Source organism: Cherax quadricarinatus, chromosome 46, assembly GCF_038502225.1.
Source record: "Cherax quadricarinatus isolate ZL_2023a chromosome 46, ASM3850222v1, whole genome shotgun sequence".
NCBI lineage: Eukaryota > Metazoa > Arthropoda > Malacostraca > Decapoda > Parastacidae > Cherax > Cherax quadricarinatus.
The window spans coordinates 17,131,387-17,156,256 of record NC_091337.1 but is presented as its reverse complement, the minus strand read 5'-3'; the positions used below and the strand labels follow the sequence as shown (position 1 = coordinate 17,156,256).

Sequence of the window (24,870 nt, the reverse complement as noted above, 5' to 3'; positions counted from 1 at the left end):
CAAAATAAATTATTATTATTATTATTATTATTATTGATAAATTGGAGTAGCTTGAATAATCAGTATATGAATTTTATATACCACAGCTCAGACAATTAAAATTGATAACTACACTTTAGGGGAAGATGACATGTTTCTAATTAATGCTGAGCTTTTTATTCTTATTAAGCTTTGTCTGTATTAGTTTGTTTATCCTGAATTGTAAGAAAGTTTTAGTATTTCATATGAGAGAGCAGGATTCAATCCCATGACCTTGGATTACCAGCCATTTATTTTAACCACAACAGTCCCACTGGTAATCCCAGACTGTGGGTTTGAATCCTGATCACTCCACTGAATTGTTACATACATTCATTAAAGATTTTCAGTACATGTTGGAAGATATTTAGTATTCACAGTCTACACCAAGTGTTAGCTTACCATACCTTGATGCCAGTTAATGCCATTTTTTAAAGTGTTTTATGGCTGGAAAACCTATCAATTTGTATAGGTACTGGATAATAAAATGCATTGCTTGTAGTTCATAAATGTTTGAAGATCATTGGCTTGTAGAAGGAGCTATTTACCTAATGCCTAGCCAAAATGATGCAGCTTTAAATGGTTGCACCCTGCATGCTCTCGTTTTGCTGCTCTTCCCGTCTTGAAGTTGATAAGTGTCATTGTATGGTCTATTATTGTTGTACTTTTGATTTTAATCCCTATAACTTTTAAGAATTAGTTTTGTTTGTTTTCTGTAGATATTTTATAACAAAAGTAGTTAAATGTTTATGTAAATTTTTAATATTTGCTGTCAACCATTTATAAAGAAAAAATTATTGTTCTGTTTGTAAGAGAAATTTGTTGGTAATTACAGATGCAAATAACAAACATGTGGTTATTAACATGGCATTTTCAAAGTATGAGCTTTATATAAAACTAGTATACAAAGATTTTTCTGGCCTTGCTGTAGGCATTACATTCATAGGCATGTAAGCTTGTACATTGTGAGGCACAATGATGATCCATATTGTTCTACCCTTGTAGTTTCTCTGTATTTAAGCTTAGCACTTGTTAGAATTGTATTCCAGTGATGCCGTCAATATGGATATGTCTAGGTAACATGTAATTTGGCTTATGTGTGTAATGGCTGATGTGGAATGTGTTGTTGAATTTCTAAGTAAGATGCTAAATATTCTCTGTACATGTGTGTTGTAGCGAGTTACATTATTAAATTAATGAACAGTACAGGTATTACATTGGTATGCATATAATGTGTCTCATTTTATGTCTTTCTCTCTCCTATTTCTACCCCTCTCCCTTTCTCTCCATCTTTCATATTGTTTATTTGTGTATTGTTTTAACAAGTAATTGCACCTCACAAAATACCAGTATAGATAATTTTTTCCTATTATCAGTGTATATCAAATGAATGGCCTAAAAATAGGTATGCTAATAAGGCTGCATATATGCGGTAGAACATGTGAGAGAGATTTACTGTATGTATTGAAAGTTATCAAAGCATTAAACTCCTGAATATTAAAATGAAAGAAAACCTGAACTAAAATAATCAAGTCCCATCAAAGTGGGTGTCTTGATGCTTGTCAAGACTTATGAGCTGAGGAATTGGAGCTGCTTTTTTTTTTTTCTAACAATGGCCATCTCCCAATAAGGCAGGGTGACTCAAAAAGAAGAAGCATAAAGTTTTTTTTTTTCTTTTTTTTTTTTATTAGCACACTGGTCGATTCCCACCAAGGCAGGGTGGCCCGAAAAAGAAAAACTTTCACCATCATTCACTCCATCACTGTCTTGCCAGAAGGGTGCTTTACACTACAGTTTTTAAACTGCAACATTAACACCCCTCCTTCAGAGTGCAGGCACTGTACTTCCCATCTCCAGGACTCAAGTCCGGCCTGCCGGTTTCCCTGAATCCCTTCATAAATGTTACTTTGCTCACACTCCAACAGCATGTCAAGTACTAAAAACCATTTGTCTCCATTCACTCCTATCAAACACGCTCATGCATGCCTGCTGGAAGTCCAAGCCCCTCGCACACAAAACCTCCTTTACCCCCTCCCTCCAACCTTTCCTAGGCCGACCCCTACCCCGCCTTCCTTCCACTACAGACTGATACACTCTTGAAGTCATTCTGTTTCGCTCCATTCTCTCTGCATGTCCGAACCACCTCAACAACCCTTCCTCAGCCCTCTGGACAACAGTTTTGGCAATCCCGCACCTCCTCCTAACTTCAAACTACGAATTCTCTGCATTATATTCACACCACACATTGCCCTCAGACACGACATCTTCGCTGCCTCCAGCCTTCTCCTCGCTGCAACATTCATCACCCATGCTTCACAACCATATAAGAGTGTTGGTAAAACTATACTCTCATACATTTCCCTCTTTGCCTCCAAGGACAAAGTTCTTTGTCTCCACAGACTCCTAAGTGCACCGCTCACCCTTCTCCCCTCATCAATTCTATGATTCACCTCATCTTTCATAGACCCATCTGCTGACACGTCCACTCCCAAATACAGTGGACCCCCGGTATTCGATGGCATCGGTATTCAATAAATCCGGTATTCGATGTATTATATCGCAAAAAATTTTCCTCGGTATTCGATTGAAAACCCGGTATTCGATACGATTCGTATGAGACCTGTCCACATGTGGCCTGAACTGCCCCTTGTGTGCCAGTGTTTACAAGCCAGCCAGTGTGCGCGCATCTAAGGATACATTCGGTACATTCCATATTATCCATATTATCACTGTGTTTGGTGCTTGTTTCTGCAAAATAAGTCACCATGGGCCCCAAGAAAGCTTCTAGTGCCAACCCTGTGGTAAAAAGGGTGAGAATTAGTATGGAAATTAAGAAAGATTTTGAAGGGTTTGGGGCTAACCCTGAGAAGCCTATACCAGTTGTGGAATACATTGTGCCTACTTCAAAAATTAAGGAAATGTGTGCACAGTGGGTTGAAGTGCAAACCTTTATGGATGAAAATCACCCTAACACAGCTATTACAATGACAATGTTGTGGCCCATTTTAGACAAATCGTAAAGGAATGGGAGGTACAGAGCTCTATGGACAGATTTGTTGTGCGACAGAGGTCCAGTGACTCTCAAGCTGGTCCTAGTGGCATTAAAAGAAGAAGGGAAGTAATCCTGGAAAAGGACTTGCTACCTCAAGTCCTAATGGAAGGGGATTCCCCTTCTAAACACTAACACCTCTCCTCTCCTTCCATCCCATCAGTCATCACCAGATCTTCATTAAAGGTAAGTGTCAATTATTTTATTGTTATTGTAATTCTATTGTATTCTATTGCATTAAACTTAATATTTCATGTAGTAAAAATTTTTTTTCATACTTTTGGGTGTCTTGCATGGATTAATTTGATTTTCATTATTTCGTATGAGGAAAATTGATTCGGTTTTCGATATTATCAGTATTTGATGAGCTCTCAGGAACGGATTAATATCGAATACCGGGGGTCCACTGTATCTGAATACATTCACCTCCTCCATACTCTCTCCCTCCAATCTGATATCCAATCTTTCATCACCTAATCTTTTTGTTATCCTCATAACCTTACTCTTTCCTGTATTCACTTTTAATTTTCTTCTTTTACATACCCTACCAAATTCATCCACCAATCTCTGCAACTTCTCTTCAGAATCTCCCAAGAGCACAGTGTCATCAGCAAAGAGCAACTGTGACAACTCCTACTTTATGTGTGATTCTTTATCTTTCAACTCCACGCCTCTTGCCAAGACCCTCGCATTTACTTCTCTTACAGCCCCATCTATAAATATATTTAACAACCACAGTGACATCACACATCCTTGTCTAAGGCCTACTTTTACTGGGAAATAATCTCCCTCTTTCCTACATACTCTAACTTGAGCCTCACTATCCTCGTAAAAACTCTTCACTGCTTTCAGTAACCTACCTCCTATACCATACACCTGCAACATTGCTCCCCTATCCACCCTGTCATATACCTTTTCCAAATCCATAAATGCCACAAAAACCTCTTTAGCCTTATCTAAATACTGCTCACTTATATGTTTCACTGTAAACACCTGGTCCACACACCCCCTACCTTTCCTAAAGCCTCCTTGTTCATCTGCTATCCTATTCTCCGTCTTACTCTTAATTCTTTCAATAATAACTGTACCATACACTTTACCAGGTATACTCAACAGACTTATCCCCCTATAATTTTTGCACTCTCTTTTGTCCCCTTTGCCTTTATACAAAGGAACTATGCATGCTCTCCGCCAATCCCTAGGTACCTTACCCTCTTCCATACATTTATTAAATAATAGCACCAACCACTCCAAAACTATATCCCCACCTGCTTTTAACATTTATATCTTTATCCCATCAATCCCAGCTGCCTTATCCCCTTTCATTTTACCTACTGCCTCATGAACTTCCCCACACTTACAACAGACTCTTCCTCACTCCTACAAGATGTTATTCCTCCTTGCCATATACATGAAGTCACAGCTTCCCTATCTTCATCATCATTTAACAATTCCTCAAAATATTCCCTCCATCTTCCCAATACCTCTAACTCTCCATTTAATAACTCTCCTCTCCTATTTTCAACTGACAAATCCATTTGTTCTCTAGGCTTCCTCAACTTGTTAATTTCACTCCAAAACTTTTTCTTATTTTCAACAAAATTTGTTGATAACATCTCACCCACTCTCTCATTTGCTCTCTTTTTACATTGCTTCACCACTCTCTTAACCTCTCTCTTTTTCTCCATATACTCTTCCCTCCTTGCATCACTTCTACTTTTTACATTTTATAATTTATACAGAAGAGATTATTAGCCCCATGCTCCCAGCATTTTAATTGCCTCTTACAACACACAAGGCTTGTGGAGGAAGGATTCTTCTCCATTTTCCCATTGAGTTGGAACTGCCTTTCTCTTCCTCAACTCAAACCCAGTTACCTCCTATTCTCTGGATTCTGTATGACTGTTATGGGTTTGGTAATTACACTTACAGGTAATATTATTTTTAGTAGGTCATTTTTTAATGAATATATAGGATGTTTAGAGACAATGATTGTAGGCCTGAGTTTGTGTAGGGATATTTAAGTTTAGGTGTACAAAAAAGAGAGAAGCTTACGACGACGTTTAGGTCCGACTTGGACCATTGACAAAGTCACACTAACAGAGGTGGAGCAGGACAGCTATATATAGGCAGGAAGAGGTGGAGGTAGTAGTAGTAGTAGTAGTACAAGAATTGTATATAATACCGACAAGATGAAATTAAGACACATGCACAACACCCGGGCATCCCCATCGTAGACGTTTCGCCTTCCAGCCAGCCACTGGTTGGCGAAACGTCCACAACAAAGACAACCAGACGCCGCACATGTGTCTTAAGACACGTGCGGCGCCGCCGCCGCCGCCGCTGCTGCTGCCTCCACCTCCACCTCCACCTCTTCCTGCCTATATATAGCTGTCCTGCTCCACCTCTGTTAGTGTGACTTTGTCAATGATCCAAGTCGGACCGAAACGTCGTCGTAAGCTTCTCTCTTTTATGTGCGGGTTATTTGTGTATCGTTCCAGTCACAGTATTGTGCCTTTTTGTTATTTAAGTTTAGGTGCTGCTGAGTAGCCTTCTGAATAAGCTGAAGTAGTTCAGTAAGAGTAAGAGTCATTGGAATACAAGGAGAATGGTGTTTGTTGGTAAAATAGTGACAGTGAAGGAACTAAAGAAGGGGACAATTAGTGGGCAGTATACACAATTACTGAAAGAAAATTGAGATATAGAAAGTACACATAATGAGGAAGAGATAAATGAAATGTGGGGTAGCTTTTAGAATACAGTGCTAGTGTGTGCAGCAGATTTTTGTGGTTATTGGAGGGTGGGTGTAGGTGGGAAAATGAAAGATTGATGGAGTGATTAAATCAGTAGGATGGTGGGGAAGTAATAGCATACAAGACATTTTTATCGTGTAAAAATCATATACAGAAGTCAGAGTATATGGAGAGAAAAAGAGATTAAAAGAATGGTGAGAGAGTGCAAAAGGAGAACAAATGACAAAATACAGGTCCGCTATCACAAATCCGGCATCATTGGGACCTGTAGTGTGCCGGATTATTGAGTTTGCCAGATTACAGAGTGGTTAGGTTAGAATTCACTTAATAAAGTTAACCAACTCGACTTGCACAAGAAAGTTCATTGAACATCGGCAAAAATTGAATATTTCCGCTACTTTGACCTCTTTAAGGGGGGCTCCTTGGCGTGGTGAAGAGGCTCTTGGTCTGAGGAATTAGACCTGTTGGTCTCCTTCCTCAGACCGAACCTAATTACCCCCCCCAATCCCCCCTACCCTATCCCATCCTCCCCTTCCTCCCTTTTTCCTTTCCTCCTCCCCCCCATCCCACCCGTATTCCCTTCCTCTTATTGGCCGTTGGGATTCTTCCCACAGGCTTACTGGTTCCTAGGTAGGGGGATGGGTACCGGGGTCAATCCCATTCCATTGAGGTTCTTGGCGGTGGTGTAGTTTGCCGTGGAATCTGGATCGCCTGGGGATATCCCATTCCCTCTCCGGTCTTCCAGGGGGTGGCTTTGGGTGTCTTTCGGGTGACGGGTGTATCTCTGGAGGCCGCCTTTTGGATTCCAGGGGTGGTGGCCAAAGGAGGTGTGCTTTGTGGCAGATATCTGGCCGCCCTCTCTTTTGTCCACCGAGGTAGCTCGGCAGATGTGAGGTTGCTATCCTGGATTGCTGGTTTACTGGCATGAAGGGTAGGGTATAGCACGGGTTCCATGCCGCATCTGCACTACTTGTGGTGTTGAGGTCCTCTTGGGCGCGGAGGGTGATTTCCGGCCCTTTCATTCCTCCTGGGAACTATTCCTCCCCGTTCCTCCCTTTTTCTTTTTTTTGTTTTTATTTTCTTTTCTTCTTTCTTTTTTTTTCTTAAAAACAAAAAGAAAGAAGTAACTTAACCATGGAAGCCCTAGTCCGTGAACCTGCTACCCCCCGGGCCCCTTACTGATACCGCACCCTGTTCTGACCCTGCCTCGTTTTTTTGACCACTCTTTGGACACTCCTGATGCCCCTGTGCCTCTTGCTGGTGCTGTTTCATCACCAGCTTCAAGTACCGGGGTCTCGACTGACTCCACTGATTTGTCTGACCTCTGCCCTCCTTTGACTATGCTTCTGGCCTCTCCCTCTACGGTGCGACAATTTTCGAATCGCTAGCCCGTCCCACGTCGGACCAACTCTGGTCCCACTTCTAAATGCCAGTGACAATCTCTTGATGATGTTACTTCGTTACCTTCCCATTCTACTCGGAAAAGACTGACACGCCATGCACTCCCTCTCCACGCTCAGTTTTGGACCACACAATGGACTAAATTCTTTACTTTACGACCGACTTCTTCTATTGCCTATCTTTCCGACCATAGTATTGGCAAAGCGCTCCTACGCTATGTTGGTAGAGATATTTCATTTCATGCTCTCAAGAGTGGTATGCACATTGTCACTGTCCAGAATGCTACCCAAGCTCATGATCTTTCTCTCCTTTCACATATCAATACTATTCCTATCACTATTGAAAAAGTCCAATTTGTGCACACATACAGAGGTACAAAAAAATACAGATAAGAGCAGTATGCCAAAGCCACTTATACTATGCATAGCATTACGGGCTGGCTTAAAATTAACTTAAGATTAACTAAGCAATGATTATTATTATTATTATAATCAAAAAGAAGCGCTAAGCCACAAGGACTATACAGCGCTGCTACTAAGCAATGATGAAATCAGTGATAAAACATTAATGTAAACAGATAACTATAAAGCACAAGTGAGTATTACAAAGACAGGTCATATGGTTGCATTCAGTTAGGTAGTGATTCTGTTAGGTAGTGTATTTAAAAAATAATAAGTTAGATTGGGTTTTAGGTTTAACATTTATGTGATATAATTGTGAGAAACATTTAAGATATACAATTTATAATGTTCAGTTATTCAGTATTTATTTGGTTTTGGGTGAGTAAGTAATCTTTGAGAAGAGACTTGAATTTATAAACAGGTTGTGTTTCTTTTATATTTACAGGTAATGAATTCCAGATTTTAGGGCCTTTTATGTGCATTGAGTTTTTGCATAGTGTGAGATGGACACGAGGAACATCAAAGAGTGATCTGTGCCTTGTGTTATGGTCATGTGTTCTGTTGAGGTTGGCAAGGAGATGTTTGAGGGGAGGGTTAATATCAGAGTTAAGTGTTCTATGTATGTAATAGGTGCAGTAATAAGTATGGATGTTTTGTATGGTGAGTAGGTTTAGTGTATTGAATATTGGTGGAGTGTGCTGCCTGTAGTGAGAATTTGTTATCATTCTAACTGCAGCCTTTTGTTGGGTAATTAGTGGTCTGAGATGGTTAATTGTTGTTGAGCCCCATGCACAAATTCCATAGGTGAGATAGGGGTAAATAAGAGAGTGATATAGGGCCAGGAGGGCTGACTGTGGAACATAGTACCGTATCTTCGATAGTATGCCTACAGTCTTGGAAATTTTCTTAGAAATTTGATGTATATGTGTATGAAATTTGAGTCTATTATCAAGGTGGATTCCTAAGAATTTTCCCTCTGTTAGTTTTGTGATAGGTGATCCATTTATCATTATGTTAAGAGGGACATCTGTAGCTCTGTTACCAAACTGAATGAAGTAGGTTTTGTCAATGTTTAGTGTAAGTTTGTTAGTCCTCATCCAGGTAGATATTTTCTGTAATTCGGTATTTACAGTATTGGCTAGCGTGACTGGGCTCGGGTGAGAGAAGACGTATGTAGTGTCATCTGCAAATAGTGTGGGTTTGAGTAATTGCGAAGCATTTGGAAGGTCATTTATGTATAGGAGAAAGAGAAGAGGGCCAAGGACACTTCCCTGTGGGACACCAACTGTAATTGGTTGTGCAGAAGAGTTTGCCCCATTTGCGTACACATATTGGCTTCTGTTGCTGAGGTAAGACTTGAGGTAGTTGAGGGAGTGCCCTCTTATACCATAGTGTGACAATTTTACGTGGAGCAAGTCATGGTCAACTGTATCAAAAGCTTTACGTAAGTCAATGAAGATCCCCAGTGGGACTTCTTTTTTCTCTATTGCAGTGTATATATGTTCTAGCATGTGTATAATAGCATCATTAGTATTTTTATTAGGCCTGAATCCAAATTGGCAGGGGTTGAGTATGTTTTGGGAGATAAGGTAGGAGTAGATTCGTTTATGAATTAATTTTTCGAAGATTTTTGAGAGAGGGTGTAAGTTGGATATTGGCCTATAGTTATTCAACTCTGTTTGGTCTCCTCCTTTGTGGATCGGGGTGACCCTTGCTATTTTGAGTACTGTAGGGAAGGTGGAGGATTCAATGGATTTGTTAAAGAGTGTTGCAATGATTGGTGATAGCACTTGTGACACTTTTTTGTATATAAGGGGTGGTAAGGTATTTAAATCTCCTGCCTTGTTTTTTAGTGCGTTGATAATAAGGGAGACTTCGTATGGGTTAGTCGGAGCTAGGAACAGTGTGTTCGGGTAGTTGCCGGTGAGGTAGTCATTTGGTGGGGTATCTGAGCTTGGGATTTTATTGGCAAGGTTTTGTCCTATAGTGGAGAAGAAATCATTGAGTCTGTTTGCTGTTTCTGTTGGTGGGATTTGGGGTTCATCTGTTTTTGCTAATTTTATTTCGCTATTTCGTGATATCTTTTTTGTTCCCAGAATTTCTGATAGGGTTTTCCAGGTCTTTTTTATATCACCTCGTAAGTTGGATAATCTGTTCTCATAATACAATTTTTTTGCCCTTCTTATCAGGCTGGTTAGGATTGACGAGTAACGTTTTGTTTGGTCTCTGGTTATGTGACCCATTCTGTACTGTTTTTCATATTGGTGTTTTGTATTTATGGATTTGAGAATGCTGGGTGTTAGCCAGGGACTGTTCAGTCTCTTTGCTGTCATCTGTTTAGTTTTTTTGGGGCAGTGCTTGTTATAGAGGTATTGGGTTTTTTTTAGAAAATTATTAATACATTCGTCAATATCTGTATAGGTTTCTAGCTCAGTGTGCCAATCAATGTTTGCTATTGCTGTTGTGAAGTTATTAATGGCTGCCTCATTGTGAAGTCTGAAGGTGACTTTAGTAGTGTCTTGGGGTAGTTTACCAAGAGTTGTTATGAGGAAAGTAGGGTAGTGGTCTGTGGTATTATCTGTAATTATGCCTGATTTTAAAGGGGATATGGTGTTGGTCCAGATGTGGTCAAGTAGGGAAACACTAGTCTCTGTAACTCTTGTAGGTTTAGTTACTGTTGGTAGTAACATACAGTTACTCATTGTGTTTGTGAATTCAGTAACGTGTGGGTCCTGGTCTTGCAGGAGATTTATATTGAAGTCACCTGAGAGTAGTAAGTGATCTTTGTTCATGCGTGCATCAGTTATCATACTTCCTAGATTTTGACTAAATTGGCTAATGTTTGACTGTGGAACTCTGTAGATGTTTATCAATGTGAGAGGTTTTTGTAGGTACTTTGATTTGAATTTAGCTATTATATATTCCCCATGTTCATCCCTTGTGCAAGTATTAGTGATACATTCTAGTTGGTCTGAGTAGTATATGGCTGTGCCACCCCCTTGTTGATCTGGCCTACAGTTGTGTATGGCTGTGTAACCAGGAATGGCATAGACATCTGTACTGTGCACAAATTGGAAATAAATAAATAAATAAATATTGAAAAAGTCATTCTCTCAATTCTTGTAGTGGCACTGTCATTCTGCCCCATACCATAGTCCAACAGAATTTCCAGACATGTGGCAATGACATTCTTGAACAGCTGGAACTCCAGGATCTCCCAATCCTCAAAGTAGACACTTATGTCCTTCCTGCCCGCAGGCTGAGACGATACCCTTGCAATGTGGCTCGATTAACTTTTGACAGCCATGAACTCCTGTCCTCTGTTTATGTCGCAGGACATCGGTTACAAGTTTGAAAGGTGATCCCTACACCACAACAGTGTAGAAATTGCTGGCGATTTGGTCACCCAGCGAAATATTGCAGATCTATAGCCAAATGCCAGTCTGTGGTGCCGACAACCATTCTAATACATCTTGCAGTCTACCTCCCTCTTGCCTTAATTGTCACAAGGCTCACCCTTCGTACTCTCGCCGTTGCCAGGTCTACTTAAATGAGCGTGAAATCCGTTGCCTCAAAGAAGCAGAAGGTCTCCCTTATGCTATGGCAGTTTCTCATCTCCGCCTCCAAGGGAGACTACCCTGTGTTTCTTATTTTCGTGTTTCAAAACGTCCCCCCACTTCTGGGGTCCCATCTTCTGTAGCCTCCTCTGTTGTTACCCCTCCCATAGTCACTCCTGTATCTATCTAATTCTTTTGCTGTCCTGGGCTCAGACATCCCTACTTCAACACCTCAGTCTGTTCTGACATCTTTGAGTTCTCACTCACAAGCCCCAGTATCAACAAGATCTCGTACGACACCTTCTACCAATCGCCCCTCTACTTCTCAGAAGTCCAAAAAATCCCCTTTGCTCAAATCTTACTTGCCCCCTCCTTCCCTTCTTCTGCCCCCACATTTTACCTTTCCAGTCTCTGTACCTGGTTCTTCCCCTCTCACTGGCGCTATTACAAGTGTGGAGGTTCACCCCCCTCCTCGTTCTGTGCCTCCCTCCCCTGTTCCCTCCCAAGTCTCTCCCTCTTCTGCTGCCTCCCGGGTTTCTGCCTCTTCTGTCCCCTCCCACACTTCTTCTCCAGTTCCCAACACACTTTTGTCGCCCCCTACTTTAGTACAGTCCATTACTGTCCCAATCTTTACTCACCCTCCTCCTTCTATCTCCAATATTGTCTCCCATACAACGTCTTTGAATTCAGAAACACTTGATGCTATTTCAGAATATATTGCAGAGACTAAACCTTCAGTGGACACTGATTCACCTCCTGTTCCTTCTCTTCTCTCTCCTCCATCTCTACAACTCCATTCTTTGCAATGCTCCGTTCCTTCGCTGCTTGAATGTCTTCCGATGCCACCGAATGTAGACTTTTCTAACCTCTCTAGTCCGTAGGTGCCCTTCCCTACGGATTCCTGGTATTTTCCTCATTGCCAATCATGGCCTATTTACAGTGGAATGTCCGCGCGCCTCAGGGGTAATCGAGGAGAGCTTCAGATGTTGCTTTCCAGGTTTTCCCCTGTTGGTGTTTGCTTACAAGAACCAAAATTACACTCGGCTGTTTTCCCAACCTATCTCAGGCTATAATTTATTGTATTCTTCGGATCCTTTCTCAGATGGGACCTTTAATGAAAGTGCCCTTCTACACAATGATATTCCGTACTGTCAACTATTTGTCCATACCTCGCTGCATTACACTGCAGCCCGTATCCACTTGAATAAGTGGTTTACAATATGTTCTTTATATCTCTCTCCTTCTCGAGCATTTTCTATCCCAGACTTTGCCATTTTTTTTTTCACCCTTCCCAAACCACTCTCCTGTTATTTGGGCAATTTTAATCCCCCTTTCCTGGGGGGGTCCCCATTGTGACTGGGGGACACCCAGTTTTTCTCCCTCTCCCCCCCTCCATGTTTTAAATCCCGGGTACTCCCACCCATTTTGACCCTGACGTTTTTTCCCCTCTTGCTTTGGATCTGTCGGTCTGCTCTTCCTCCACTGCACTAGATTTTGCCTGGTCTGTTCTCCCGGACTTACATGACAGCGGTCTTTTTCCAATCATTCTTACTTCTCCTTCATATTCACCCCCTTTTCCGTCCCCCTTCACTGGCAATTTGATGGGAAAAATTGGGGGCCCTTTACCGCAACTCACTGCTTTTAGTGAGGTTCCTTCTTCATCCTCCATTGATGGGGCTTAATTTCTTCTCGATGTCATTTTTAAACCCGCGGCTTCTCATTCTAAAAACCCCAAACCTCAGGCGGGGCATTCTGAATTGGGCCTTGGTGGTCTCATGCTTTTGCCCCTGCAGCACGTTTAAAAGCACTGAGGGGGTCCCGGTACAATTGAACTGATGGGGAACTTGATTTTAAGCAAAAGGCTGCGGTCAATTGCCGTGTCACCCGTGATGCTAAACTCACTTGCTGGCGGATTGTTTCCACCATCACCTCGCTTCCTTTTGAGTGCAGTCTTAAAAAAAGTGGGGAAATTGTGGGGTGAATACTTCCTGCCCCGGGCCCTGTTCTATGGGTCCCCGTGTTGATATAGAAAACCCCTTTCTTAGGGGGTTTTAAAAATTGGGCACCACCCGGGAATTTGGGGTTCCAAACTATTCCTCGTTTTCCAAAAAGTCCCGGGTTTAAATCCTTGTTTTCTTCAGGAAAAATTAAAATGTCCTTTTTAACCCGGGATTTTAAAAAAACATTTACATCAGTCCCCCTTGTTGTCCTTTTAACCTCTTCAATTTTTATTTGGTCTTAAGAGTTCCCCCCAGCTGTGAAATCCCTTTGTTATTTTTTTCCCACAACCCGGGTACTATTGACATACCCCCTATCGCCCCATTGCTCTTACTAGTGCATTTTTTGAAAAGTGACGGAACATCTGAAAATCAAAATTTTAATGTGGTATTTTAGACACACAACAGTCTCTCCACTAGTCAATATGGCTTGGAAGGGGGCCCGATCCCCATAGACCCTTACTACATTTGGGATAAGTATGTTGAATCCCTTTTGCGAAAAACCACTTTTTCCCAATTTTTTGACCTTCAAAAGGCATATGACACAACTTGGGGGATATTTTTTGAAACTCCTCCTTAGGCCTCCCAGGCAATCTACTTATCCTTCCTTAAGAACTTTTTAACTGACAGACATTTTCCCTGTTCAAGTCAATAATTTCCCTCCCGGACTTTGTCCAAGCTGAAGGTGTCCCCCCAGGGATGTGTTCTGAGCACAACACTTTTTTTCCTTGCTATAAATGATTTGGCCTCTGTTCCATCCAAAATTTTGGGCATCACTTTTATGTAGATGACTTGCTTTTGCTTTGCAGGGGCTGACTGTCACCTCATTACAGTTTTTTCTCCCCTGTGGTCGGCCGTGTTTCCAAAATTTGGGGCCCCCACGCATGGGGTTTAAAAAGTTCCAGTACCCCAAAAATCACCAAATTACTTTGCTTTGGCGCCTGTGCCCCCGAACATCCTTTGTACCTCTATGGCTCCCCATCCCCGAACGTGATACAGTCAGGTTTCTAGGCCTTCTCTTTTACCATAGGTTATCCGGAAACCTCAATTTCCTCTCTGAAGGCAACTTGTCACAGCCGGCTGAACCTTTTTAAAACCCTTGCTCATCTTTTATGGGGGCTGATCGTCCAATTCTCCTTCACCTACATTTTTCCCAAACTCGATTATGGTGACCAGATTTTATTCAGGGGCCCCTGCTACTCTCTAGCCTTAACCCCATCCATCACCAAAAGGGTTACGTTTTTGCCTTTGGGGCTTTTCCTCTTTCCTTTTAGAGCCTCTTTGGGAAAAAATTTCCATCCTTTTCTGATCCCCCGTGATGCCCATTGCCTTCGGGTACTATTACGCTCCGAAACTCCCAAAACCTTCCATTTATAGAATAGTCACCCATATTATTTGACATTATTTGTTCCGCCCCTTTTTTCTCCATCCCTTCTCTCTTTCCCCCTTTCATTCGCCTTGTCTTCCCCTTTAGTTACCACCTTTTTATGTTCATGTAGCATTTATTTTTTCCCTTTCCCCCAAAATTCCATCTGTTCAGGTCTGTTCTTTTCACTCCCCCGTTTAAAACCCAACTGCCTACAGTGGTTTTCCCGGGTTCTTTTTTACCACTTCCACCCCATTCTCATGTCATCGCGATGGCCTGGTCTTCTTTCGGCCGGATTGCAAAACAGTGTTTTTAATAAACGTTGTGTGAGGGCATTTACTATCTTCGAAAATTTTTTCTGCTGGTTTTATGCCATTTTTGCAGCACTTATTCATTCGCATCTATGCCTGTGTCATCATTTGTGGTTGTCTCAGACTCCTTAGTGCTCTACAGGCTACAGAAATTTTTTCACCTCACCTCCTTTGTTCTCCTTTTCTAACTTTGGGTACGCTTAAAACTCTACCAAGCCCAAAGATATTGTTTTTGTTGGGTCCCAGGTCATGTTGGCATACAGGGCAAAGAAAGGCGAAAACTGCTGCACGGTCAGCAGTACATAATCTACCAATTTCATATAGAGGTGTTCCATTTTGGGGCTATTTTCCGTAATAGCTACCCACCTTCACACTGCGGAACTTTTTAGTCAAATTTTCGGTAACAAACTTCATTCTGTTAAACCCGGATAGGTTACCCGGGTCTTTTTTTTTCATCCCGTGGCGAGGTTGGAAGACTACTCTTTCTAGCCGGTTTGGGCCCCACTGGCCCTTTCTCATGGGTATCTCATGGGAGGCACCCCGTTCCACTCTGTGATCAGTGTCAAGTTCCCGTATCGAAGGGACATTTTTTGTTCCCCCTTTTATCAACAAAGCATAGAATTTAACTCCAATGTCGCCCTTGTTTTACTATCTCTCTTTACCTTCCCTTCTGCTGATGGACCCCCCTTTAATCCTGACCCCTCATTGACTTTGACGACTGATTTTTCCCCAAACTCCGGGTGTTTGGTTTTTACTCCCTCGCCCCAAATTTTTTCGCGCCCTTTTACCCAAAATTTAATCCCCTGGGTGTTTAAAAATTTTTTTTATATATCTTCTTTTTTATACCCCCTTTACTTAAATTTATTTTAACCCCCTTTTTTTACGTTTCTTTTTGAAAATAATTTTGGTTTGGGTTTAAAAGGATGGGTAACAATTATAAATTTAGGCCCTTTTTAAAAAAATTTCCCAATAGGCCTTTTAAACCCTTTTTCGCGTTTGTTATGAATTTTACTTTTATCCACTTTCCGTTTTTTTTAAAACCCGCCAAAAGGGGGGCCCTTCCTCATCTGTTGTTGTTGCTGCACCACCATCAGCTGTATTACTCGAAGATGCGGAGAGAGTGTTGTTGGTGTGGCTTAACGTGAAACAATTACTGAGAAACGATTAACCCCGGAGGGTTAGCCACCCAGGATAACCCAAGAAAGTCAGTGCATCATCGAGGACTGTCTAACTTATTTCCATTGGGGGTCCTTAATCTTGTCCCCCAGGATGTGACCCACAACAGTTGACTAACACCCAGGTGAACAGGAAAAAATGCCTGGAACTAGTGCTTATATTGGTGAGGTTAGTGGGGAGGATGTGGAAGAGTTGGTGGAGGAGGACAATGAAGAACAAACCACTGATGAGCTGCTAGATCATCTTCAACAGTAAGAGGCCACACCTGAGGAAACTGCTTCGGAGGAGGGGAGAGAGAAATTGAAGAAGTTGCCTACTTCAAAGATTAAGGAAATGTGTGCAATGTGGCTTAAAGTGCAAACCTTTTTTGATGAAAATCACCCTCACACAGCTATTGCAAGCCATGCTGGTGACTATTACACTGACAATGTTGTGAAACACTAGGATAAAGGAACGAGAGGTACAGGCCTCTATGGACAGATATGTTGTGCGACAGAAGTCCAGTGACTCTGAAGCTGGTCCTAGTGGCATTAAAAGAACAAGGGAAGTAACCCCAGAAAAAGACTTGCTACCTCAAGTGCTAATGGAAGGGGATTCCCCTTCTAAACACTAACAAGATCAATGGTCTCCCCTCCTCCCATCCCATCAATCATCACCAGATCTTCAATAAAGGTAAGTGTCATGTAACTGTGCATGTCTTCAGTTTGTGTGTATTAAAATTAATATTTCATGTGGTAAATTTTTTTTTTTTCAATACTTTGGGGTGTCTTGCACAGATTAATTTGATTTCCATTATTTCTTATGGGGAAAATTAACTTGACTAACGATTATTTCGATTAATGATGAGCTCTCAGGAGCGGATTAATATCGCTGGTTGAGGGTCCACTGTAATAATAATAATAATCCGCTACTTTGGGCTCAATTTCAAGGTACTTTTCGTTGTGAAAGCAATCAAAATTATATCTATTTCTGTAATATATCTTCCATTCTATCAAATGAGACCAAAAAAACGAGAATACAACCATAAAAACCATACGAAAGTATACAGCTAAGGGGCGGCTAATGGTTGAGAAGTGAACTCCATTATTTATGGTCTGATTTCTTTCATTTTTGGTGTATGTAAAGAAATATCTGTCCATCATACATTGCCCAAGTTTCAATAAGATAGCCCAACAAACAACTGAGAAAAAATATATTTACCAAGAATCTTATATGGCAAGCCCAAGCCAGGTACTAGAAATAAGTTACTTTGACTTTTTTGGGTTATCCTAGGTTCTCTACACATATGCTGCTATGTATGATAATCTGTGTAGAGAAAATAGCTTTTTTGTTTGTTTTATGGTGCATTACGAGTGTATGTCACAGTTAGCCCTGTGCTATACTTCGTTGTCTCTAATATAAGCCACCAAGACGAATAGGAGGATGGTACTTGTATCCCATATCCTCTTCATACCTCTGTCAAACCTGCTTGGTATTATGCCAAATATTATTCATTCTGGAGTACAGTGGACCCCCGGTTAACGATTTTAATCCGTGCAAGAGGGGTAATTGTTATGCGAAATAATCGTTATGTGAATGAATTTTCCCCATAAGAAATAATGGAAATAAAATTAATCCGTGCAAGACACCCAAAAGTATGAAAAAAAATTTTTTTTTACCACATGAAATATTAATTTTAATACACACAAACTGAAAAAGGCATGCACACTTACATGACACTTACTTTTATTGAAGATCTGGTGATGATTGATGGGATGGGAGGAGGGGAGAGCATTATCTTCTTACTGTTTAGAAGGGGAATCCCCTTCCATTAGGACTTGAGGTAGTAAGTCCTTTTCTGGGGTTACTTCCCTTCTTTTTTTAATGCCACTAGGGCCAGCTTCAGAGTCACTGGACTTCTTTCGCACAAGATATCTGTCCATAGTGGCCTGTACCTCTCGTTCCTTTATCACTTCCCTAAAGTGTTTCACAACATTGTCAGTGTACAGGTTGCCAACACGGCTTGCAATAGCTGTGTGAGGGTGATTTTCATCCATGAAGGTTTGCACTTCAAGCCACTTTGCACAGATTTCCTTTATCTTTGTAGTAGGCAACTTCTTCAATTTCTCTCTCCCCTCCTCTGAACCAGTTTCCCCAGGTCTGGCCTCTTGCTCTTGAAGTTGATCTATCAGCTCATCAGTGGTTAGTTCTTCATTGTCCTCCTCCACCAACTCTTCCACATCCTCCCCACTAACCTCCAACCCCAAGGACTTTCCCAATGCCACAATGGATTCCTCAACTGGCACAGGATTCTCAGGGTTAGCCTCAAACCCTTCAAAATCCCTTTTGTCTACACATTCTGGCCACAGTTTCTTCCAAGCAGAGTTCAAGGTCCTCTTAGTCACTTCCTCCCAAGCCTTACCTATAAGGTTTACACAATTGAGGATATTAAAGTGATCTCTCCAAAACTCTCTTAGAGTCAGTTGAGTTTCTGAGGTCATTACAAAGCACCTTTCAAACAGAGCTTTTGTGTACAGTTTCTTGAAGTTGGAAATAACCTGCTGGTCCATGGGCTGCAGGAGAGGAGTGGTATTAGGAGGCAAAAACTTCACCTTAATGAAGCTCATGTCCCCATAAAGTCGCTCTGCCACGTCTGTAGGATGACCAGGGGCATTGTCTAACACCAGGAGGCACTTAAGTTCTAATTTCTTTTCAGTTAGGTAATCTTTCACATTGGGGGCAAATGCATGGTGTAACCAGTTATAGAAAAATTCCCTAGTGACCCATGCCTTACTGTTTGCCCTCCACAGCACACACAAATTATCCTTGAGGACATTCTTTTGCCTGAACGCTCTGGGAGTTTCAGAGTGATACACTAATAAAGGCTTCACTTTGCAATCACCAGTAGCATTGGCACACATGAGAAGAGTAAGCCTGTCTTTCATAGGCTTATGTCCTGGGAGTGCCTTTTCCTCCTGAGTAATGTAGGTCCTGCTTGGCATTTTCTTCCAGAACAGGCCTGTTTCATCACAATTAAACACTTGTTCAGGTTTCAGTCCTTCAGTTTCTATATACTCCTTGAATTCCTGCACATATTTTTCAGCTGCTTTGTGGTCCGAACTGGCAGCCTCACCATGCCTTATCACACTATGGATGCCACTACGCTTCTTAAATCTCTCAAACCAACCTTTGCTGGCCTTAAATTCACTCACATCATCACTAGTTGCAGGCATTTTTTTAATTAAATCCTCATGCAACTTCCTAGCCTTTTCACATATGATCGCTTGAGAGACGCTATCTCCTGCTAGCTGTTTTTCATTTATCCACACCAATAAGAGTCTCTCAACATCTTCCATCACTTGCGATCTTTGTTTCGAAAACACAGTTAAACCTTTGGCAAGAACAGCTTCCTTGATTGTCTTTTTGGTGCCCACAATAGTAGCGATGGTTGATTGGGGTTTCTTGTACAACTTGACTAGGTCGGCAATACGCACTCCACTTTCATACTTATCAATGATCTCTTTCTTCATTTCAATGGGTATCCTTACCCTTATTGGTGTACGGTTGGCACTAGAAGCTTTCTTGGGGCCCATGGTCACTTATTTTCCAGAAACACCACCGAAAACACTGTAATAATACGAAATATTCCGAGTGTATGCTTGGATGTTAGCGCGGAGGCTGGCTGGTAAACAATGGCACGGGCGGCACATGTGAGGCTGGGTGAGGGCGCACATTGGACGCGTCTCGGACGAAAATCGGTGAGCGGGTTTTTAATCGGTATGCGCGGCAAAAATTTTGCGATTAAAGTAAGCGGTATGCGAAATAATCGCTATGTGATGCCATCGTTATGCGGGGGTCCACTGTATTTACAATGTTTTTGTTATTTATATTGTTTAATGTGTCATATTAGATCAGTTGTGATAGGTGAATAAGCTGTAGTGTTGATATTAGCATAATAATAAAGCATATTCCCCTCCATCACGAGACTGAGCTCATGGCAACCGACAGTGGCTTCAAAGCCACCTTATCTTTTATGGCCAATGTACTGTGTATGTGCTTTACACAACGAGAAGCATTTCTTTTATTTGTTGGAATCATGGCTAGGTCTAAAAGTAAGCAGGTTATAACAATAAATGGAGAAAAAAAAATTGGAATGACTTATGCAGCAAGTAGCGCCATCAAACAGTAGCAGCAGGTTGGTGTGGTAACCCTGGAAATTTGAAATTATGCTAGCAGTGCCGGATAACTGAAGGAACCAAATAACTGATTGCTGGATTTGTGATGGAGGACCTGTAGTACTTTTTTGCAAATTTTCCTGAGAATAAGAACAGTTTTGGAAAGATTATTAACCCTTAAACTGTCCAAATGTAGATATACGTTCGCTCGCATAGCGCTCAGAACGTAGGTCTACTTTTTTTTTTTTACATAAGAGAGCATGTAAAATCGAACGTAGATGGAGCCGAATGGAGACAAATGGTTTTGGGGACCTGACGAGCTGTTGGAGTGTGAGCTGGGTAATATTTTGTGAAGGGATTCAGGGAAACTGGTTAGCTGGCCTTGAGTCCTGGAAATGGGATATACAATGCCTGCTCTTTAAAGGAGGGGTTTGGAGGGACGTCTGAGCTGTTGTATCTGAACGCCCCTGCAAAGACAGTGTAATATTATGTATGAGTGATGGTGAAAGTGTTGAATGATGAAAGTTTTTCTTTCTTTTTGGGTTTTTATTTCTTTTTGGGTCACCTTGCCTCGGTGGGAAGCGGCTGACATGTTAAAAAAAAGTAAAATAAAAAAATTAATTAAAGATGGGAAAGTACTTCAGGATGGGCATAGAGCATGCATAGTTTCTGTGGCTAAGAAAAAAGGGCCAAAAGAGAGATTGTAAGTTTTTTTACGCACTGGCTATGTCTCACAGAGGTAGGTGACCCCCTCCATCCACTTCAGAGAAACAAGGGAAGCACATTTGCTATCGTTCACTTAATCACTTCCTTCCCAAAGGCATACTAACATCACAGTTTGTATGGCCCTCTGAACTGTGGTATCCTCACCCCTCCACTGTAGTATTTCCCACCTCTAGGACACAAGCCCAGTTAACTGGTTTCCCCTGAATCTTTTCATAAATGTTAATTTACTCACACTCCAATAGGACACCTATTTCACAACTGCTTTGTTAATATTCTTTTATGATATTTTGTAAAGTAAGTGTTCATGTAAATTTCTAACATGTTTTTAAAATTTCTTACATTTCATTGAAGTCCTCCCATAATTTATTGATACCTTTCTTACCTTTACCATCCATGATAGTTTTATATAGATTGTGGAATGTATAAAAATTACATTTGATGTGTAGATTTTGATGCACATATTGTATAGGATTATCAATAGGTGAAAAAATATTTATTGTATATTAATTTTACCTATGTTTAAATACAATATATGTATTGTTTTTTTTATTTTTTTGCTTTTTCATTTAAATGAGATAGTTTTTCATGTTTGACATTTTCTCATACCTTTTAATCCTTGAAATCAGTTTTTATGTATGTTTTGTTAAACATAAATTTTTGCTTTGATCTAAAAAACACTTAAGTTTTATTAATTTTTCTTCTTCATTCTTTTCTCCTATTTTTCCCCTCTTCCTCATGTGAACCTGCTAATATTTTAACCATATAATGTAATAACCTTCCCCATTTACACTTTTGGTGCTTCTCATGTAATATGCTTTGTGTTGAACTGTTGATTGACACTTGCTCTCTCAACTTGTGTGTTTATTTATTGGTGTTGTGTTAGTGTGGAAGATGAGCTAGTGCTAGAGAATATGTATGTTCTTGTTCCACACTCTGATAGGCCCATGCCCATCTCTGTTGTCCACTTACCCAAGAACCTCTCCTCAGGCTCTACTCCGTCCACCTGCCAATACTCTCTTATGTCCTCGCAGAATGGAAGCTCCAGCTCAAGTTTTTCAGCACATGTTCACTCGCATCACCCCTCGCAGTGGCTTGACTTGATGGTAAGCCCATCTTCAGATCAGGGTAGGGCTCTTCCAGGACAGTTGGTTCTCACCAATGCAAAGCGAATGATTCGTGGGTTACCACTAGTCAAACGGAAATATGGTACCACAATCACCAAACATCCCCCTGTGTACCTTCAGCGCAATTCATCTTTCCCTGATGGTTCATCATGCCGATATCAAAGTTCTGGCCATTTCAAGCCTCGCAAGACAAGAGGTCCATGGGCAGTACATGGCTCACACTATGGACATCAGAATATTCAAAATATCAGGTCAAATTTACCCTCTGGTAACAAGGATGGCCTTGAATCTATGAGAGCTGGGTTACGTAAGACGGCTCAGCGAATGATGAAATTTAGAGGACATGAAAAATCACGGAGTTTAGATGCAAGCAGCAGTGGTCAGTGCAAACCACCACATGTTGGTAAAGGAGCCAACCTAAAGATCAGCCCAAAAATTCACAGTCCTATGGGGCGGCTACTTGGCAGAGGCTATCACAGAGCCAAACCTCTGAAAGAAAAGCAGGAGCTTTATTCACCAGATATTGTAGAAGTTATTGGTTTGGATGATGATGATGATGATGATGATGATGATGATGATGTACAGTGTTCTGATGAAGAAACTGGGCATGAGGTAACCAGTATAGAATATTCTTATAAAATCAAATCCACAGCCTTTTCTGATCCAACATTGAACAAGAGTGTTTTTGCAAAATGTCAGTTAAGGCGACCACTGGATCCCTCAGCCCCAATTCAGTATATTTCTTCGGATGAGGATACCTGTAGCTCAGAACCCTTGTCCTCAGACTTCAGTAGTCCAGAACATGAAGTGAAAGTACATAAATGTGGGCAGAAATTTTTCTTAAGTGAAGATGATATTACATTACAGAGCTCCCTAGAAAGTCATTTTACTGGTCCTGTAGATGTGCATGATCTGCAACAAACCACAGAGTGTTCTGCTAGCGATAGTCGCTTTGCTTGTAGAGAAGCTTCTAGAAATGACCTTAGGGCACATGGAGAGAATATTTCACAATCTAAGAGTTGTTCATTAGAAGGATATAAAAAACATTCATTTTTATTGAAGGCAGGCCATGAGCATGAAGCTTTATATGTGATGGAAGACCTTTCCATGAATCCCTTAAGAGAAAAAGAGTTACTTGAAAATGATTTACAGGTTACTGATACGGGAGTCCAGGACATATCACATGATATACTAAAGGATAAACAACACAAGCTCTTGCCTGAACTGGAACAGAAAGAGTCAAATACTTCAGCACCCGGAATGCAAAAAGGTGGTGTTTACTCAAAGAATACCTGCATGGAAACACAGTCTGCGTGTGAGTCAAACATGGGTCCATTGCAGTCAGTAGTACCGCATTTGAACTCTATTCCTCTTCCAGCAATTGCAGTTATTCCTTCAACTCCAGTCTTACCCCCAAAATCTTTGAATTCATCTATGCAAATCCATGCAAGTGCAGACCACAGTAGTTTGCATGAATTTTCTTGTTTATCTGATACTAACACAAATTCTTCTTCTGATAATGGCAGTGGAGATAGTAATGGTCGAGGTGCTGCCTTGTGTGCGATGTCTCCTGTTGCTTCTGATGCACTCTCTCTATTTAATACTAACCTGTGTAGCTCAGCTTTCTCCTCTTCTTCCTCTCCTCAGATCTCTTTGCCATGTCAGTCCCCTTCCTCCTCCCCTTCCTCTCACCTCTCTCTACCTTATCAAACCTCCTCCTCCACTCCTGTTTTGTCTTCCATGCTCCTCACCTCTTCTACCTCATCCAATTTATCACAACTTGCCTCATCCTCTAGCTTATCCAATTTCTCATACTTTGCCTCATCCTCTGCCTCTAATATATCCTCCCCTGCTTCTTCTTCATGTTCAGAGTTTCCACATGTAACTAGCAGTCTAAGCATGAGTAGTAACTTGCTTCAGTGTGCTTTAGATTTAGCAGCTAAATGTCCCTCCCATCCTGTGTACATCTCTAGCCTTGACATGCTAGTGGAGGCCCGGCCTGGCTCAGCATCGATGGTAGGCTCTCCCAAGCGCTCATCACGTAGTCGCCATACTAGTGGCTGTAACCCCATGTCCAGGAGTCCGTTACCCACTGATGCTGATGGTTCCAAGAGTGATAGTGGTGGTGGAGGATGTGCAACAGTGGGTGGCATCATAGCATCAACCAATGGGAATGCAGCCAACCACTCACCAACTCATTCTGGCAAATTGGCGAGTCCTGCTCGTACTCCAGGTGTCTCCATCAACAGACGGTCTTCAGATTCTGATCTCTCCATTACTCCTAAGGGTTAGTTATATTTATGCAGTATTTTTTTTTTAAGTTTAGAGCAGTTAAAACCCAGTCTTGTTGTGAATGTTAATGTTGAAGTGCACTTACAGGAGGAACAGGTAGGTTCTTTGAGCCTCCATTTCACATGCCTCCTCTCATATTAATTAAAAAATTATAGTAATACATATTGTATCATTAATTTAAGGCAATAAAACTGACAAACAGAAATTTAGCAAAGAAATTATTTTTATTTTTGTTTATTAACACATCTGCCGATTCCCACCAAGGCAGGGTGGCCCGAAAAAGAAAAACTTTTATTATCATTTACTCCATCACTGTCTTGCCAGAGGGGTGTTTTATACATGTACTACCGTTTATTAAACAGGAGATGGGAAGTACAGTGTCTGCACTCCTTCAGAGTGCAGACATTGTACTTCTCATCTCCAGGATTCAAGTCTAGCCTGCTGGTTTTCCTGAATCCCTTCATAAATGTTACTTTGCTCACACTCCAACAGCACGTCAAGTATTAAAAACCATTTGTCTCCATTCACTCCTATCAAATACGCTC

General features: G+C 41.3%; 1 protein-coding gene across 1 annotated transcript in view; it reads left to right on the top strand.

The window, feature by feature from the left end:
* The window catches only part of LOC128696716 (C2 domain-containing protein 5-like), a 156,553-nt gene that overhangs the window by 35,689 nt on the left and 95,994 nt on the right, over nucleotides 1-24,870 (top strand). Inside the window, 2 exon segments of the mRNA XM_053788089.2 lie at nucleotides 21,793-23,766; nucleotides 23,830-24,320. Of these exon segments, the coding sequence (XP_053644064.2) occupies nucleotides 21,793-23,766; nucleotides 23,830-24,320 (2,465 nt within the window).